Genomic DNA, 18,392 nt, shown 5'->3' on the forward strand with positions numbered 1-18,392 from the left:
TCTACAAAAAACTGTAATTTTCACTGTGTTTAAAGAAAGTACAAATATGTTGCTGAGGGATCTATGATCCCAACTGGAAAGCATATAGTTAACTTAGTTTTTAAAATGTCTTGGGAGTTCTTTGGACTTTTTGCAGATGTTTACAGAGATTGAAATTTTGCCCTGTAGGCTTGACTTCATTTAATGGCAATTTTTCTTTAAGTACTGTCATAAGGATCTCTAGGCTAATGGCCCCCTCTAAGTGTATGTATGAGCATCTTAAAATGCTCTTCATTTGTGTCCTTTTAGGTGGACAGTGGTAACAATTAAGAGATCATCTTATTTTGCTCCTTCTTTCAATAACAGACATGAAGGGGGAAAGAAGCAGTGTTTAATGTCTTTTGTTAGATGGCCTGAATTTTTAACTATGTATAAACAAACCTCTTGGGAGTGGGGAAGAGGTGTTCAGGGATGCATCTACCTGGCAGGTGGGAAAATGCTGTGAAACTTAAACCAATGTTTTGTATTTTTCACATAGAGCTCTTAGACTATTACTGAAAAACTAAATTTTGTACTAACATTTCCATAGGAGAGTCTTGTAGTTGCAGTAGGACACTTAATGTCATGCTGTGATGTTTCTCCTCTTGGATGAATTGGCATCTTGTCTTCACCTTTTTCAGTAGAAAAACCTGGTGAGATCCCAGCATGTAAACAATCTGCAACTTATCAAAGAGCTGTGATCATTTAATATAGAAATTGGCCGTGTTGAGCTACTATTTGATTGCATAAATTAACATGCTTAGAGTTACACAGATAACCTGCTGTACCCTCCTGTGTGATTGGCCTGACTCATGCAAATGAGGAATTAGCAAAAATTGCTTGAAGATCAGCAGCTGCAAGATTCCACACTCGACTCAGCCAAATATATTTTGCAATGAGCAGGATTAAAATAGGCAATTATTTTGCATGTTATAACTGGAACATGGCAAGTTCTTAGCCATATAGTGCTGGAAACTTATGTAAAGGTGAAGAGCCTTATTAGTTGCAAAGTAATGCTCTGATGAGTAGGCACTGCAGATAGGGACATGCAGGGATTTTTGTATAAACGTGTCTGAGGCTGTTGCCATTCAGTATTTCACCACTCAGACACTGGATTAACTTTGTGTTTTCTGTAACAATATTTACCAAATGAGGAATTGTAAAACTACATGTTGTCAGTAATATGAATAAATATATAGGAATTGCCAAAAATATTATATTCTACACATTGCCCATCAGTGCGAGAAGTTGAGTTAAATCTTGCAGCATTCTTTTTTGCTTTAAGTGATATTTATTTCACTGTTTTCTGTGCATGTCTCTTGGTTTGTGTAGGACTCAAGTCCAACAAGTTTGAAATTTGAGTGGATTTAAAGGGACTGGCAGTATGTTCCTATTCTGTAAACCTATTTGAGACCACGTTTTAATTCTCTGTACTTCTGTGTATGTTGCCCAACAGAACAGGTGTACGTATGTTGGCTGTGGTGAATCCCATGATGATCACAGTACCACCCATTCCCAGGTATGTGTGTTTGCTGGTAACACAGTTCCTTGAAGCAGTGGAGTTCAAGAACTTTTATTTCAGTGAAGTCAATAACCTATGTTAGCTAACTGTGTGGAGGTTTGATTAGCTGTAATTGTTTTTCATGTTACAGAAGTGGATCTTGCTAATTTAGAAATATGTGAGTTTGCAGGTTCTGTGCAGCTGCATAATTATGCAATTCTTCTAAAGAAGATGGTGCAAATGAAAAAAAAAGACAATTAATACTGATGATTTTCAAGATGCACAGATGAAAGACTTATTGAGTACCTCAGCTTATGTCTAGTACTTCACTACTTCAGTCTAAATTTCTGGGACTGTGGCTGCCTGATTGGTAGGAGGAGGAAAGTTGCATTAATGGGCAACTGAAGAGGTGCAAGATAGGGAGTATAAATTACCAGAGAGAGGTGCTTTGTTTCTGCAATATGCTCCTTGTTTCAGATGAAGAAACTGTAGGCTGAGCTGAGCATTTGCTTTCCTGCTCTGTCCTGATCTTGGATCCAGCTTGGTGGGAGCAGTGGAGTGTGTGCACTCTGTTCCCCAGCATGCCAGGGTCTGCCAGGGCTGGGCAGCTTCTCTGCATAGGTTTGGTTCTAAACTCACCGTGTGTTCTGGGCACACACGTGTGCAAGGGCAACACTTGCCAAAACAAGGTATTCTGGGCACCAAGAGGTGGCAGTATTATAAACATGTCATTTCTGAGTTGCTGATTTTGAGACTAATGAAAGTCTTGCCATCAGTTTACAGTTGGTCAGTAAATGCATCTAAAGTTCCACAGAACAATTTTTGATCCCTACAATTACTGAAAAACCTTGGTGAATATTAAAATGAAAGAATAGTTTATACAGGGGTTTTACAAGAGGTATGTGGTGTTATGACTGGGTTTTACCACCACTCCTGATTTTTTTTTTGTTTTGTTTTGAAACAGGAACTTGAGAAGAAAGAGTACTTATACAAATAGGTAGTGCATTAATGTAAATCTATATAAATACCTTCACGGGTTCTTTATCAGCTGTTAAAGCTGAATCACAGTTCTAAAGCCTTTACAAGAGACTGAGAAATGAGGTGTTTCTAGAGTAGTTGGAGACCAGATGGTCCCTGAATTTCTTGCATCAAACCAGTTGAAATAAACATTGTAGAGATGGTAGCTCCCATTGTGGCTAGTTACAGATATTCCTTGAAAACTGGTTCATTGTGAATTGTAGCACTTCTGACAAGAATAAGAAGGCTTTCTTCTTATTTTTTTAATTACAGAAAGGCATGTTAGATATTGCAGTCTTGATTCTGATTGCATCTTATTGCTAGTTTGAGTGATTGTACTAAAAATGAATGTTTGTGTTAGAATTTAGTAACTGAATTGTTCTTTTTCAATATTCTAATGTGCATACTTGTTTCATTGTTGAAAAACCTAGAATTTTGAAATATCTATTCTAGCTTGCATGTAGCAGTATTTAGTCTTTCCCAGTTTCTGAATCCCAGTTGTGGTTTTTGTTCTGTTTCAGGAGACAAAGCACTGTCTAACTGTCAACCTTACTACTCTCCGTGTTTGGTGTTATGCCTGTAGTAAGGAAGTATTCCTGGACAGAAAATTAGGATCTCATTCTCCACTACCAAGTACAAGATTGTCTCACCAAGCACAAGAAAACAGTGTGCAGGTATTTTTTAACCCAAGGGAGCAAAGGCAGCTGTAGTTTTGCAGTAAAAATTATGTTTTCTCTTAAGTGAGAGACTAACTTTTCCTCCATTCTTGTGGCTGAACTTTCTGTTAATTCCTCTATATTTTCATAAAACTTTCTTGGCTTTACTGGCATCAGTAGTGTTCACTCTGATCTTTTTTTTTTTCTTAGATAAATGTTGTCTTGGAAAAAGTTACACTGCAATTGTTTGGAATAATGCTTGTAGCTGAAAAAAGAAGTGCTATTTCTTATTGCGTGTGTCATGTAGTTACATAAACGTGACAGGTAACTAGGTTAAAAGTCACAAGTAGAAGTACTGTATTTCTAAATGTGTTCTGCTTGAGACAGAGAGCAGTAGAAGATAGATCATCATGCACTGGTTGAACAGAAAGATGGGCAGTTTTTCAATCTGTATAATAAATATATTTTACTTCAAAGTTTAGTATTTAATATTAATGTAATCTGATCATTTTCTCAAACTGCCAGCAGCTCAATTGGAATGTCATGACTGGAATTTAAAAAATTCTGTTGCCTAAAAATTCATGTCACTTGATATAAAGTTGAGTTCAGACTTCTGAATTTCTCTTCTATTATATTTAACCTTTTTTAGTTTTCCAAGGAAACAGGTATAATATGCAGAAAAATCAGTGGAACTTAAAAAGTTTATGAAGCATTTTGTTCAGGATTTTTATTTATGTGCTCACAAAAAGAGCCTGTAATTCAATAAATGGCTGCCTGTCTACTAGTTTGTTTCTCTATTTGTACATTTTTCTTTCAGGAGTTTAATTTGTCTTCATTAACTGTAGTGAGCCATCTGGTGGCACATCAAAAACACCTACATGAGCTTAGGTGATAACTCCTGCCTTAGCTGTTCCATGCTGGCTGCTTTGTTATCCAGGGGGAAGAAATGCCATCCCTGGCTTTGTTTTGGTTCTTCAGCTGTTGTTATAAAAATCACTCTGGGATCTGATAACAAAAACATGAGGGAGTTCTTAGTAAACCTTCTGTGAGGGTACCTGTGAAATCCTGGTGTTCTCACTTCTTTGCAGTGAGATTTCAAAATACATTCACAGAATTTTCCAGTTCTAGATTTGTTGGTAAAATTACACATAAGCTTAATTAAGTGGAAAAGTGATTAATTAAAGTAAATATTCTTTTCCTCCTTTTAAGGATTTTAAAATACCCAGTAATCCCACACTGAAGATTCCATTGGCAGCTGTATTTGATGACTTAGATATAGAAGTGGAAGAAGATGAATTGAAGACCAGAGGTAATAAAAGCAAAACCCTGTGCATTATTTTTCTGCTCCAACTCAGGTGTTTTAGTTTTGTCTTTCTTGCAGCAATCTTTCTTACCTCCAGAGCAGAGGCTGTTGCCTGAGTTTGGCTATTGCCAGAGCATGTTGGGGTAATGTTCAATGCAGTTGGTATTGTAGCCACTCTGGTTCAAGTAGGCCATTTAAAAATCTGTTCTACTGGTTTTGCCTCTTTGCCCTAAAAGATTCCTGATTTAAATACTTTCCTCCATTTTGAATAATCCTTTTCTGAGCCTGTAGTATCCTAGTGTGGGGTTTTGGTTATTTGTTTTCTCCTTGATGTAATTGATTTCATGCACTGCCAAACTTTCTCATATCAAAGATTACCCCACCCTAATACTAAATCTAGTGTAAAGATGAAAATTAGAGTGATGAAATCCTAAGAAGCAAAGCTAATCCCAAGCAGTGAAGCTTTAATCTTTCATTTCATAAGAGAACATAATAATTACTATTTCTTTAAAGCCTCTAATTATTATTGATAGTTCTAAAAACTGTCTGTGTATTTGATGGTAAAGAAAATACTGCTCAGTACCATTTTTTCAGAACAATATGACTAGCAGATTGTTGAGCTGTTATTTTTGAGATACCATTGCATATGTCAAGGCAGTTTGTTTCCATCAGTGATGAGAGAAAAGTTATTCTAATTTATGCATGTGCCACTTTTGGCTGGGCAAGAGTGAGTTATCTTCAGAGTAGCTGTTATGGGGCTGTGTTTTTGGATTTGTGCTGAAAACAGGTTGATAATGTAGAGATGCTTCAGTTATTGGTTAGCAGGGCTTACACACAGTCAACCTTTGCTGTTTCCCACACCACCCACCAGGGAGTGGGTTGGGGGTGCACAAGAAGTTGGGAAGGGACACAACTGGGACAGCTGACCCAAGTGATCAGTGGGATAATCCATAACAAGTGGCATCCTGGGAGAGGAAGGAGGGAGTTTCAGAGTTAGGGTGTTTGTCTTGACAATTATTCATGATGGAGCCCTGCTTTCCTGGAGATGGCAGAACACCTCCCTGTCTGGGGGAAGTGGTGGATGAATGCCTTGCCTTGCTTGTGCAAACAGCTTTTGCTTCACCTGTTAAATTGTCTTTCTCTCAACCCATGAGTTTTCTCCCTTTTACAGCTCCCTGCCCATCCCAGCATTAGGGAGTGAGTGAGTGAATGAGCAGCTCTGGGGTGTTGAGTTGCTGCCTGGAGTTAAACCACAGCAATGGGTCTCATTTCTCCTTCACTCAGCTGCTACCAGCTTTCCCTCTCCTGAGTCTGCTGGCATTGGTCAGAAAACCTGCCTTGTCCCTTCTGTTGTCTGGCACAGCCTTACAGGATGTGACACCACCCCACTAATTTGCCATCTGCCCTTACATCATTACACCATGTGTTCTATTCCTAGTTAGTGTCTCCAACCAACGTGTCTATTTGTATATTTTTATCTCTTCTTATATTAATATTTTGGGGGATGTAGCTTACCTTGCAATAATATACAATTAGAATTGCATTTAAGTTCCCAGTAATGATGATGGAACTGTTAAGAAACTTATTCAAACTGAAAGGAAGAATCTTCTTTAGCTTTGTTTTAACTTTGCTCCTAAAATTTCTTTTGAAATACTTTTGATGAAGCAAACATTAGAATATATCTTCACAAGAAAAGAAATCTGTTTGAAAACTTTCCTTGCAATACTGCAGGCTGGAAAAATGCAGTGAGAGTATCTTCCTGAAGTATGTGCTGCTTCTGAAAAAACTGAAATAAAATCAAAATCCTCTAACTGTTCTTGCTTTCCAATTTCAGTGTAAGAATGATTGTTCTCTTTGTAGCAGAATTTTTAATGCATGTTCAGATGCAGGAAGCAGGACTGCATTTCCATTCAGACAGATAGAAGGACATATTAAAACTTAATTTTAAAGTCCTGTCTATTAGAAACTGTAACTGAAGTAACCCAAGTGGTTTTCAGATGTAGAAAGATTTTATTAGTAACTTTTCTTTTTCTGCCATAGACCAAAACTACCAGGAAGGTTCCTGTACTTCAAGAATTGCGTAGTCATCAGTGCTGATTGCTGAATGTTTGTCATGATTTTTAAATTTTGGGTCTTAATGATTCTTTGCTTAGAAATGTTACTGTTCCCTCATACAAAATCAGTTTTACTATCTGTAAAGAATGTAAATAGTGTGACTTAGAAAATAAACAATGTGGGAAAGTCTGAATTGAGCACTCTGTTAATAAAAATGAAGGTGTATCATTGGAATGGAAAAGGACTAATTGCAGGACTAGCCTGGGATAATCACATCTTGAGTAGGTTTTGAATATTGAGTGTAATCTGATTTAGTGTGAATTTGGAACAGAAGAGTGAAATCTTAGAGAAGCTTTTGCTAATGTGATTAGTTACAAATGCAGCATAGCAACAGTTGAACTGAACAGGTAAGTCATTAAGCTGAAGTAAAACTTTGGTGTTGAGAAACATATTTTAAATTAAAATCTGCAGGTGTCATAAACCATGAAAAGTTAGTAAGATGAAATACAATCCACTTTTCTGAAGTGTTCTTTAGTCAATTGAGATCAGAACAATTAATTACTACTTCTAGTTAGATTGGTATTCGTTTAGGAGTCCTGTGTTTCTTTTAGTTACAATTCTGCATTATATTTGGCATCCCAAGTGTTCCATGAGTATTTTGATCAGTATATATTTTCTAGGAATTATTGGATTAACAGATTTGTATTTTTTCTGTTTTCCAGGTCTAACAGGATTAAAAAATATTGGAAACACTTGTTACATGAATGCAGCTTTACAAGCTCTTTCCAACTGGTAAAGAAAATGATAGTTAATGCAATTTTATATTTGCTTATGCATGCATTTTTTCCTGATGGGCTTAAGGGGTTTGGAGAGGTGCACTACCATGGAGGAGGACATATATTTGTTGAATCTGTCTTGTATACTGCAAGCAATTTAATATGTTATATGGGCCACTCAGCTTTTTCTCTTTTTCTCTCATTCTAATGCCTCCTAAATAAGAATATATGCAGTTTTAGAGATAAGAAGAAAATCTGAGAAAAGCTGCAGAAAAAGCAGAGGAAATGCATAAGAATAAACTTTTAATTCAAGACAAGAGATATTAGGATCAGAGCATGGCTGTACTGCTGTATACATTTATACAGTTCAAATGTAGGAACTGTATAAATGTACACAGTTCATACATTTATGAACTGTACTTCCTACATTCATAAATGCTGCAACCAAACATTTCCTGTCCTACCAGGATTTATGAATGTAGGAAGTGGAATTGTTCAGTCATAGAATAGCATTACTCTTATGATATAGTCCTGTATGAAATGCAGAGTTCCTCTTGTATTTTACCAACCTGAACAAATTACTGTTTTCTTCTTTTTATTCAGCCCACCTTTGACGCACTTTTTTCTTGACTGCGGGGGCTTAGCCCGAACGGATAAGAAACCTGCAATTTGTAAAAGTTACCTCAAGCTGATGACAGAACTCTGGCACAAAAGCAGGTATTAAATAATTTTAGTGATGAAATAATAATAAATAAATTCCAGAGTCACGAGATGTGCATTAATCTGCCCTAAGTTTCTAATTTGTATTTTATGTGTTCACAGAATTCCTCTTAAAAAAAAGACCAGGAAGGAAAGATTGACCTGCAGGGTTTAAGCACTCTTATAACCTGTTATTTTTTTATACATACCAAAGATAGGACAAGAAATAGATTGGATTACAAGCATTTAGCTCTTAAAAATGATTATATTTGCCAGAAATACATCTAAAATATTTAGCTATTTTATCCTCTCTGTGTCCTTTGTTCTGTAACAATATTTTATCAGTTTCTCTTATTTCCTTATATGGAATTTATGTAATATCTAGCTAAGAAAATACTTCAAAATATAAATACAGAGGTAAAGAAACAGTAATTTATTCACAGAGCCAAGAGTATGTCTGATTTGTTGTCTGATTGTCTGACAAGAAATGTGCCATAAGATCCCTGATACACTTGCTGTTTCAGTTGGGTGACAGGTGTTTAAAAATCGTGTAGTTAATAATTCAATGCCAGTATTATGTTTTGTTAAGATTAATATTATTGGTTCAGTTGCAGGTAATGGTATGATCCCAGTAAAGATAAAAAAATCCCTTTAAATTCTTTATTTTTCAGTGTTTATATATTTAAAACTTTTTTTTAGGCCTGGATCTGTTGTCCCTACTGGTTTATTTCAAGGAATTAAAACTGTTAATCCAATGTTTCGAGGCTACTCTCAACAGGTAAAACTTTCTGATATCTTTTAAATCTGCCTAAACCGTAAAATTATCTCTTAATCAGAAATCTAATGCTTAAGATACCTTACTTCCTATATTTGTTTAAAGCAGAAGCAACATAAACTTTAGTTAATATGACTTGAATGTAGATAATCTGAAATGGAATAATCAGTAGTTAAGTCATGTTTTATATTTATTTATATCAAATTCTCAAAAGGCTTTCAATGTGGAATAACTCCTTTTCTTTCAGGAAAATTCAAATAATATCTGAACTTCTCCTTTGTGGGAAATAATGCTGCTAATGTTTGAGCAGTCTCAGAAAATGAAGATGTTAAAAAATAAAAAATAATATAACAGATTTTTAATATATGTCTATCAATGATGTTTTACAAGAAATACACAGGATGCAGTTTCCATTTAGTGTCTTGGAAAAAAGCCCCACTGTTTGTGTGTTATGGGAGCCACAGGCTGATAGCTTGTTAAATGGGCAGGGTTCATTTTATAGGAAAAACATTCTTCAGTTGCTGCTTCATACAATATCTTGGTGCATTCATACAGTGTGGAGCACTATCATTAAAAGCTTTAGGAGTAGGGGAAAAATTTAAACCTTGTAATTAGCAAAGCTTACTGGTGTCTTCTGGGAATCTGCATGTATTAATAGGAACTTTGCTGGTTCCATTATGTTTCATATTTGTGGAGTGAAGGATTAGGACACATGTTTTCATGTTCAATTGCTGCATGATGCTGTAAAGTCAATGTTTAAATACTAAGCTTAATGTTCTGTAATCTGCTCATGAATTTCTGTCTGAAGTGCCACCTAGCTTTCTGAAAAAGCAGAAATTCAGCCTTGATAACCAAAAAGAAACTGTATGGAAACTTAATTCTTGCAGCTTTGAATCCTGATGAAAACATCTTTTTCCATGCAGAGCAACACTTAATGAGAACCTTTTTCAGTTAGGCCTGGACCATAGTTCAGTTGTATGTTCAGCAGGTTTCATGGCAACAATTAAAACACAGCAGGGCTTTCATAGCCAGCACTCTCCTAGGGCAAGTTGGGCAGCCACGTCCAATCTTCAGGGAGAAAATTACATTGATCAGTGAAAAATGTTGATCTCTTAATTGGTGTCTTGATGGTTTTGTTAATTTTGTTTTTTTGTGAAAGAATTGTCAGCAAGTAGGCATACTGGGGGTTTTTTCATTACCCAAATCCAAACTCAGTTCTGTAAGTTGCAATTTTTAAGAAAAAAAATGTTTTGTAGTCAGCAGTTTTGAGCTTAATAAGTAATTGCTATGATAGATGGGAATGTTGAGCAGCAAAAATTACTATTATGAACAACCAGAATACAAAAAGGAAAACAGAAGAAAATAAAAGCAGTAGTAGTTGCCGACAAGAGGCTTTTGTTTTCTCACATACCTGCTTTATTGGATACTTTCTATTGCCAAGATAGAAATAGATACTGCACTGATTGATGAAATTTGGTGGCTTTTAGGATGTTTTCAAACACAAATTAGACTTGTAGTATTACAGCTCTTTGTGGGAACACATTTGAGAAATCTTGTTGAGGCTGTAGAAGAAGAATTGTAGTATTGTTGGCAGTGTGATGCATTGGAAAGACAGGCTAAGTAACTTTGTAGTAATTTTACTTCCTACCCAGTGAAAGCAAGGCTCTGGTTGATTTTAATGGAGCATTTTATCTCTAAATCTTAATTTATTTTGGGAATTGGAGTGTTTTGGAGCAAACTTGTATGATAAGGTTACTTGTGACATGCAAGAAATGTATGCAGGAAACATACATGGTCTGGTAATAAAAGTGGTTTTGAACATTAGACCTGGGACAGAGGAACTTTCTTTATTCTTCATTAACAGCCAGCTTTCATTTTAGTTATCTGTATCTTTTCTGATGTGAATATCTTCCAGATAAAATAGAGTAACATGGTAAAACTTGTTTAAAATTCTAGGATGCACAAGAATTTTTGCGTTGTCTCATGGATTTGCTGCATGAGGAACTTAAAGAACCAGTTGTAGAACTGGAAGATGCCCAGCCTATGAGTGTTGAAGAGAGTATGGAAGAAGATAAGAGCCAGTCAGACTTAAGCTTTCAGCCCTGTGAATCCTGTGTAAACTGTGATAAAACAGAAAATGACACAATTTTCAAACCTGTCTTAGAGGATCCTGCAGAAACAACCATGTTAATTCAGGATGATGATAACAACTCAGTCACTTCCAAAGACTGGCAGAAAGAAAAAAGCAACAAACTTAAACGAGCAAATTCTATGGAAGACTTGGAAAAAGACACAAACACTGCTTCAGAGACCACTGAATTTTTAAATAACCAAGGAACTGTCAAAGTACAGATACACAGCAGATTCTCAGGTAATGCATTGCTAAAGTGCAATTGAAATAGTCAAAATCTTAGCCAGAATATCTGTGGGAGTAGAAGTGAGTTATAGAATGTAGTAGAGGTATAGGCCAAATTAGCTAGGTGGTTTTACTTGTAAACCATGTCCCTACTTAGTTAATTTTGTCTGTTTAGGTCTTCTGAATTTGATTTTAATTCCCTTGGTGAGCTAACTGTTTGTACTGAGTAAGGTTTCAGATAGAGTGGGTTTTTTTGTTTTGATCTTAACTGCAAAGGAACTGAAGTGGTGCTACATGCCTAAATGTCCAGTGGCCTGACAGTGGGGTTAAATAAGTTACACGACCACTGTGTCTGTTCATTCTGCAGTAATTTTTTTCCCAGAATTTGTGCAACTCTGAATTGCAGATTACATCAATGACGTTCACATGAATGATGTATCTGCTGCCCAGACACCATCCTCAGCTGAAGGGATGAACACACGCTTATCAAACAGCCCTCCAAAGTCATTCCCATCGTGCTCTTCACTGGCACAAGTCCACAAAAAAGGTAGAGGCTCTTTATTTTCTCCTTCCTGGTACTGAATTAGTCCATATTAGAGTTCTCATTGTGTTTCTTATGTCTTGTGTAACAATGCAGGGTTGTTCCTAAGGGGCTTTTAGCTGGTGAGGAAAAGAGTGTGTTATGTAAGCTGGACATGCAAGATTATTCCCTGTATTTCTATCATCTTCTGATTCTTTTGAAGCATGAATAGTATTTGCCTTTATTTTAGGAAGGCAGAATATTATTTTTAGACAATTTTCTCAGTTGTACCAGTTTGGAGAGAAGAGAAAGGTATGAGAAGTTAGTAACCCCAAAGGTAATGCTCTCCAGAGAATAAGCTCATTGGTTATTCAGCAGAAGTTAAGTAAATCAGCATTTTAGTCAATTAAGGTTTAAGGAGCAAAGTGTAATTGTACTGTAGATAAACCTGTAAATGCTGGCTGCTTCGTGGATGTTAATGTCCCTGCAGTGCTGAGTATTTCTTTTGGCACTGCAGCAAGATGCCTTTATGAGCATCTGGAATTTTTAGACTTTTACTGCCTTTACATATAAGACAGTGCTGCTTTAGGGCATGAGGAACAATATATAATTTTATTTTCCCTGATTTGTCTAACAGTAGATTACTTTAAGCTAAGCTTTTCTTTCAGGGCATGCTTTTAAGGCATTGCACCAAACCAAATCAAAAAACAAATACAACTTTAATATTATGATCCTGCTTCATTTGATAGCCTGTGCAGATAAGTTCTGAACATTCATATTATCTTTTTAATGCTTTAGCATTGGTGTTGCATGACAGTGATTTAATGGACTTAAATCATTGACCTCCTTGGTTTGTTTGTTGAGCAGTTTTGACGCTGCATCTGTGCTACTGTCTCCAGTTTTGGCTTTGCCATTACAGGAGGGTTTTAGACAACCTGAAGTGAGTCTGTCAGAAGAGGTGCTCGGTCACTGGTGCTTGCCCAGGAGAGGTGTTTAAAAAGGTGTATTAAAAAACCTGGGGTTTTTTAATAAGCAGCTGTTAGGCTGGGCTCCTGTTGTACCTTTAGTCTGTGTCAATCCTCTGTCATCAGTGTTGTGATACAGTAACCTTGTGATGCTGCTCTTCCGCCCAGCATAGTTGAAACTTCCCAGGAAGATCTGATCAAATTAAGTGTCAAATAAAATGTTCCCTTTTGTACCTTGGGGGATTCCTGCCAAGATAAATCCATCATGTAGCAATAGGCTGTAGACTGACAGTTTTAATTTTACCTACAGAGGCAAATGTTTCTGGTGATTGTCCCCAGTGGTTTGAGGAACCCATAGGAATTGCCTGTAATGGCAGTAATGTGATCTCATAATTCCTAAGAAATATTTAGTAAATAGAAAACAGGGCTTGGCTCATAATTTAACTCTGAACATGAGACTTCTAATTATATTACACAAAGCTGAAGTGTAATCAGAATCCACTGTACTTTGCCTTACTGCAGCCTTTTACTTTTGTCATTTTTCTAGTTTCAACGGTATCGTCCCCAAAAAGGAAGAAGCGCAAGAAGTACAGGAGTGTTATCTCTGATATATTTGATGGGACTATAATAAGTTCAGTCCAGTGCTTGACCTGTGATCGGGTAAGAAGAGAAAGTTCTGGCTTTTAATATGTTCTTTTCTTACTGCTTTATGAATACAGTCATTCTCTGGTAACTTTATATTCTTTTGTGGCAGATTTCCTCAGAAGGTTGGGGTGTTTCATACTCGTTCTCTCAAATTGTAATAGTGGCTACTACCAGCACTTTGTGTTTAGAATAGCTTGTATTCATTGAGCTGAATATTTACTCAGAGCTGAAAAAAAAAAATTTGAGAATTGGTTTACAGCAAGGATGAAGAGAGAAGCTTACTCTTCAACTTCATTTAGGTCTCATTCGTTTTTAATAATGCTCTGAATATCCTAATGCATACATGCTACTGTCCTAAATTCTCAGGTACCTAATGTTTCAAAGAAAAGATAAGACAGTGATCTAATACAGTGCTGTAACTGTCTTATCAGATAGATTGAGACTAACAAAATAAGGTCTTTCAAAAAATGCAAGTAAAGACACTAACTTTTGCAATGATATGAATCATTAGCTGCTCTCTGAAGTTGTCCTCAGGTGAACAAGTTCAAAAAACAAGGACAAATTTCTAAAATGTGTTTGATGTTTGACTCTGTGACTATGTGATCACTAAATGAAGCACAGGAGCAAGGAAATGCACAGATGGGTCTCCCTTGCAGCGTGTCCAGTTGCATCAGGTCAATATAATGTCAGAGTAAAATACTGTGGAAGCAATGGACTGAAGCTTTCTGAAACTATTATGTGTAACACGGCCTGAAGCAAAAATCATAGTGCTTTGTATGACTGATATGAAGAAAAATAATAACGACCTAAAAAATTGTTTCCATGATAACAATGCACAAGTTAATTTTAAAATGTTATTTTTTGGTTCCTCTTTTTTAGAAAATGAATTCTTGTTAATGTGCTTTTTTATAATACTTTCCTACCTAGTGGAATTTTCAGTGATGCAGTGACTTGGTAGTTACTAGTGAATTGTACAGAATTCAGTCTAATTAACCATTTCTCTTCAAGCCTAACTCCACTGTGTTTCATTTATTTTTTTCCTTAGCTGTCTGTAACCCTGGAGACCTTTCAGGATCTGTCCTTGCCTATTCCAGGGAAGGAAGATCTTGCTAAACTCCATTCTGCAAGTCATCAGACATCTCTAGTCAAGGCAGGGTCATGTGGAGAAGCATATGCCCCCCAGGGATGGATAGCCTTTTTTATGGAATACTTCAAAAGGTAAATAATATTTACCTTGTTTGATTCAATTATCTATTTTGAATTTCTAGTTTCTGCTCTTCTGGCAGAACATTTGTTGGTTTTCTTTCTTTTCTGTCAATGATGTTTCAGGTTTGTTGTCTCATGTGTTCCTAGCTGGTTTTGGGGTCCAGTTGTAACCTTACAAGATTGTCTTGCTGCCTTTTTCGCCAGAGATGAGCTCAAGGGTAAGAGGTTAATTACCTGAACATGTTTCTTCTGTGTATTTTTTCCTCCTGTCACAATGAGATGATTAATATCTTCTTAGCTTAATGCAGTTAAGCAGAGGCCACCTGTTAAGGTGTAATACAGTCAGTCCTTGTTCATTTGGGATCATTCATTTCAGAAAGGTAAGCTTCTCATTCAACTGAGTATTTGAGATAAATGCCTATGAAAGCTACTTTAGAAATGTCACGTCAGTCTGAATTTGGTTTAGTAAAATTGTATCGACTGAAGGCTCATAAAAATTTCAAACCCATTATATTAATATTCATTCTCATAACCTCAATTTGGACATAGTAAATTATTTCCCTTTCAAATTATATAGCATTGTCTCTTCAGATTATACTGTACTGCTTCAGAGTTGAAGACATAAAACCTAAGAACCTCTCCTGTAGTTGCTATGTCAACACTATTATGACTATTAAATACTGAATGCAACTTAAATTCCCTTGACACTGTTTTCTATCAAATGTACACACTTAAAGGATAACTGTTTGGATTTAGAGAATGATGGCTGGTTTTCTTCTCCCTGATGTTTGCAGGTGATAACATGTACAGCTGTGGAAGGTGTAAAAAGTAAGCTGGCTTTTACCTTTGTTTTACTTTGTCTTAATTTGAGGTTTTACTGTTTCTGTTAGTCAAGAGACATTTATTTCTGTTGGGTATGTCCCAATACTGTTCATCTTTTGATATGATCCTGTGTTGTGTCAGAAATTCTGTATTCCCAAGGAATACTTCCCAAGGAAGCACTGACTTACCCTACCACGAGTGCTTAATTCTTTCTCATGCTCTTCCAATTTAGATGTAAATTGGTTTTGTTTGGCAAAATAAAAGCTCTTAGCCCTCTCTAACACTAGCAGCTTTCCCTTGATATGCAGTAGCTCACTAAGGTGTGTTAAATAAATAAACTATGGCTTTAAATACTGAAGAATCAAGAAACAGAAGTGGTGTGAAGACTGCTTTGAAACCCTTTTTGGTACAGGAATGTTATTCCTTCTTGCATGTGCTGTAGATAATTTCTTAGAAGTAAACTTAGTTCATCTATTTTTTTTGTCTTTTGCTGGATAATCAGCTTTCATGAAGCCTCAAGTTTTTTCCTCTATGTTAAGAGAAACTGTTAGCTAGCTGGGACTTGATTGTACTTGCTGTTTTGAATTTTTCAGCAGTACAGATTGTCTTGTCTTATGAACCATCATTGTTTGTATCATTTTGGCTACTCCATGTCTAGTCTACATTCCAGAAATATTTTGGGTTTACTAATGCAATGTTCAGCTTAGGCTTTTGCTGATCTAGTGCAATAAAGTAAAACCATTTCAGAATTAATTATTGGTTGTTTTGGTTTGGTTTTTCCTTTGCTTAGGTTAAGAAATGGAGTGAAATTCTGCAAAGTACAAAAATTTCCTGAGGTACTGTTACAATATGCACTTTAAAGTGCTTTTTCTGCATGATTATGAATGTGGTAAGAGTAAATGAGTTGCACAGAGTAAATTGTGTTTATAATGCTGTGTGATGGAAGTCTACCTTCATATTGGCATTTGTTAAGAATGTGAGTAACGTGGTTGTTCACCCTGTAAGGAAATGAATCTTGTACGTGACAAGTACAGGAATGGGATTTCCCTGTGTTATTGCTGTTGGTCTGCAGGCAGTAACAGCATTTCTATGCTGTGTTAGTATATATGCTCCTGTTTATACTGTCTTCACAGAATTAAACACCACAGCCAGACTGGAAAGCTTTTCTATAGTAACATTTGTAACTTTGCATTTAGGAAGTAGTCCAGTCTTACACTTGAAAGCATGAGTTGATATCTGCAATAATCAGGAGGAATTAGTGTCCCTCATTACAAGATTGTGCAATATGTGCATTGAGAAAAGGTACATTTTTCAGTGCTGCATCAATGTTAGTAGCCACAGCTGATTAAAACACAGAGTTTATTAATATGCTTGAAGTCATAGGGAAAACTATCCTTTTTGGGATTATAAAAGGAAAAGATGGTACACACAGTTTTTAGGTATTTTATATCAAATAGCATGTATAGTTCTTGGCTGAATCTGTCAATCCTTACAGATTCTGTGCATTCATCTCAAAAGATTTCGACATGAACTCATGTTTTCCACAAAAATTGGGACCCATGTGTCCTTTCCCTTGGAAGGCCTTGACCTTCAGCCTTTCCTTGCAAAGGACAGTCCAGCTCAAATCGTGACTTACGATCTCCTGTCTGTCATCTGCCACCATGGAACTGCCAGCAGTGAGTATGAGCTGATTGTTTTATCTTTGCAGCTGGTACATCAGCACTCTTCTTCAAGGATGAAAACTGTATGCTGAAGGGTAGAGAGATAAACAGTGGTAATTAGAATGTGGAAGATGAATGCTGTGATTTTCACCTTGATCCTGAAGATTTAAGGCTTGCTCTGAAAGAGTTGGCACAACTTTGAAATTAAATGGCATACCTAAATGAAATTGAAGGTGGAAAAAATTTAACAGATCCAGGAATATTAAGTAAGAAAACTATTGAACAACATAAATGTACAAATAATATTGCCAGCAGATGACCAGTTGATCAGCTGCTCTACATAACTGCTGTTCATGTCAATGCTTTAATATTTGGAAACTGTTTACCAAGCACAACAAGGATACCAGTCGTTTTTTAAAAATATTTTTTTTTAAAAATTTTAAAAAAATATTCTTTTGTATGATCATTGCCATTTAACCCCAAAAAGAGATTCTGTTTCTCCCATTTAAGACTTGGGGGGGGGGGTTTATGACTTAGTTCCTTTTCATGTGTTACAGAGTAAAATGGGCAGCTCTAGACCCTCTTTGGTAACTCTTGCTTCCTGCACCCTAGGTGGACATTATATAGCTTATTGTCGCAACAATTTAAATAACTTGTGGTATGAATTTGATGACCAGAGTGTCACAGAAGTATCAGAATCCACAGTGCAAAATGCAGAAGCTTATGTTCTCTTTTACAGGTAAGAAAGACATCAAAAGTACAATCATACCCCTATGAATCATGTATGTAAATACCCTTCAAGCCATTGGGCAGCTTTCAGAATTAGCTGCCCCGTGAGAATTATAATGGAAGAATTTGACCAATGAGAAAAGCCTATGCTGGCAAAAAACTTAATCCTTCAGTTATGTCCTTTAACACTTGCTCTGTAAGAGCTAAAGTGTTTATGTTAAAATGAAATCTGCATAGTAAGAGAACTTTAAGCATCAATTAAGAAGTAGCCACCTTATTTTCAGTTAGAGGAAGTGAATTCTGCACACAAGGAGGTTTTGCACACAGAAAGTTTTTAACTGTTAGAGCTCTAACTGGAATTGTCCCAAGTATTTATCAGATGGATTTGGATGTAGGACAATAGAGGTTTTAATGTGTTGTAATTTAATCCATTGTATTATACATTTTATTATGCATTTAGTTTAATGCTATTTATAGGCTATTCTGTTTCTGAGAATTTAAATAAAAGGTGAGAAGTCATGTTATTACCATCTTCAGTCTAGGGAACTTTTGTGCTTTAGATAATAAAAACAACTCAATATTCAGATTTTAAATTTCTGGTACTAAGATCAAATTTCCACTAAAAGTTGGCCGCAAAATAGATTGTGTCAGAGTTGCATAAAAAACAAGATGTGTTCTGAGTGTTTGA

At 36.1% G+C, this 18,392-nt stretch overlaps 1 protein-coding gene across 4 annotated transcripts in view; it reads left to right on the forward strand.

Moving 5' to 3' along the window:
* Positions 1-18,392, forward strand: part of USP33 (ubiquitin specific peptidase 33) — a 35,309-nt gene that overhangs the window by 7,387 nt on the left and 9,530 nt on the right. For 2 of the 4 annotated variants that reach the window (XM_077182373.1, XM_077182374.1), the window contains 15 exons: positions 1,475-1,537; positions 3,058-3,210; positions 4,402-4,501; positions 7,273-7,342; positions 7,930-8,043; positions 8,725-8,803; positions 10,757-11,171; positions 11,563-11,703; positions 13,189-13,301; positions 14,332-14,503; positions 14,606-14,710; positions 15,287-15,320; positions 16,105-16,150; positions 16,810-16,990; positions 17,588-17,714. In XM_077182373.1, coding sequence (XP_077038488.1) covers positions 1,475-1,537; positions 3,058-3,210; positions 4,402-4,501; positions 7,273-7,342; positions 7,930-8,043; positions 8,725-8,803; positions 10,757-11,171; positions 11,563-11,703; positions 13,189-13,301; positions 14,332-14,503; positions 14,606-14,710; positions 15,287-15,320; positions 16,105-16,150; positions 16,810-16,990; positions 17,588-17,714 — 1,913 coding nt within the window. Of the gene's footprint in view, positions 1-1,474; positions 1,538-3,057; positions 3,211-4,401; positions 4,502-7,272; positions 7,343-7,929; positions 8,044-8,724; positions 8,804-10,756; positions 11,172-11,562; positions 11,704-13,188; positions 13,302-14,331; positions 14,505-14,605; positions 14,711-15,286; positions 15,321-16,104; positions 16,151-16,809; positions 16,991-17,587; positions 17,715-18,392 lie in introns of all 4 variants that reach the window. The other 2 variants (XM_077182375.1, XM_077182376.1) reach the window with 2 other exon arrangements.

The sequence above is a fragment of the Agelaius phoeniceus genome, chromosome 8, assembly GCF_051311805.1.
Source record: "Agelaius phoeniceus isolate bAgePho1 chromosome 8, bAgePho1.hap1, whole genome shotgun sequence".
Lineage (NCBI taxonomy): Eukaryota > Metazoa > Chordata > Aves > Passeriformes > Icteridae > Agelaius > Agelaius phoeniceus.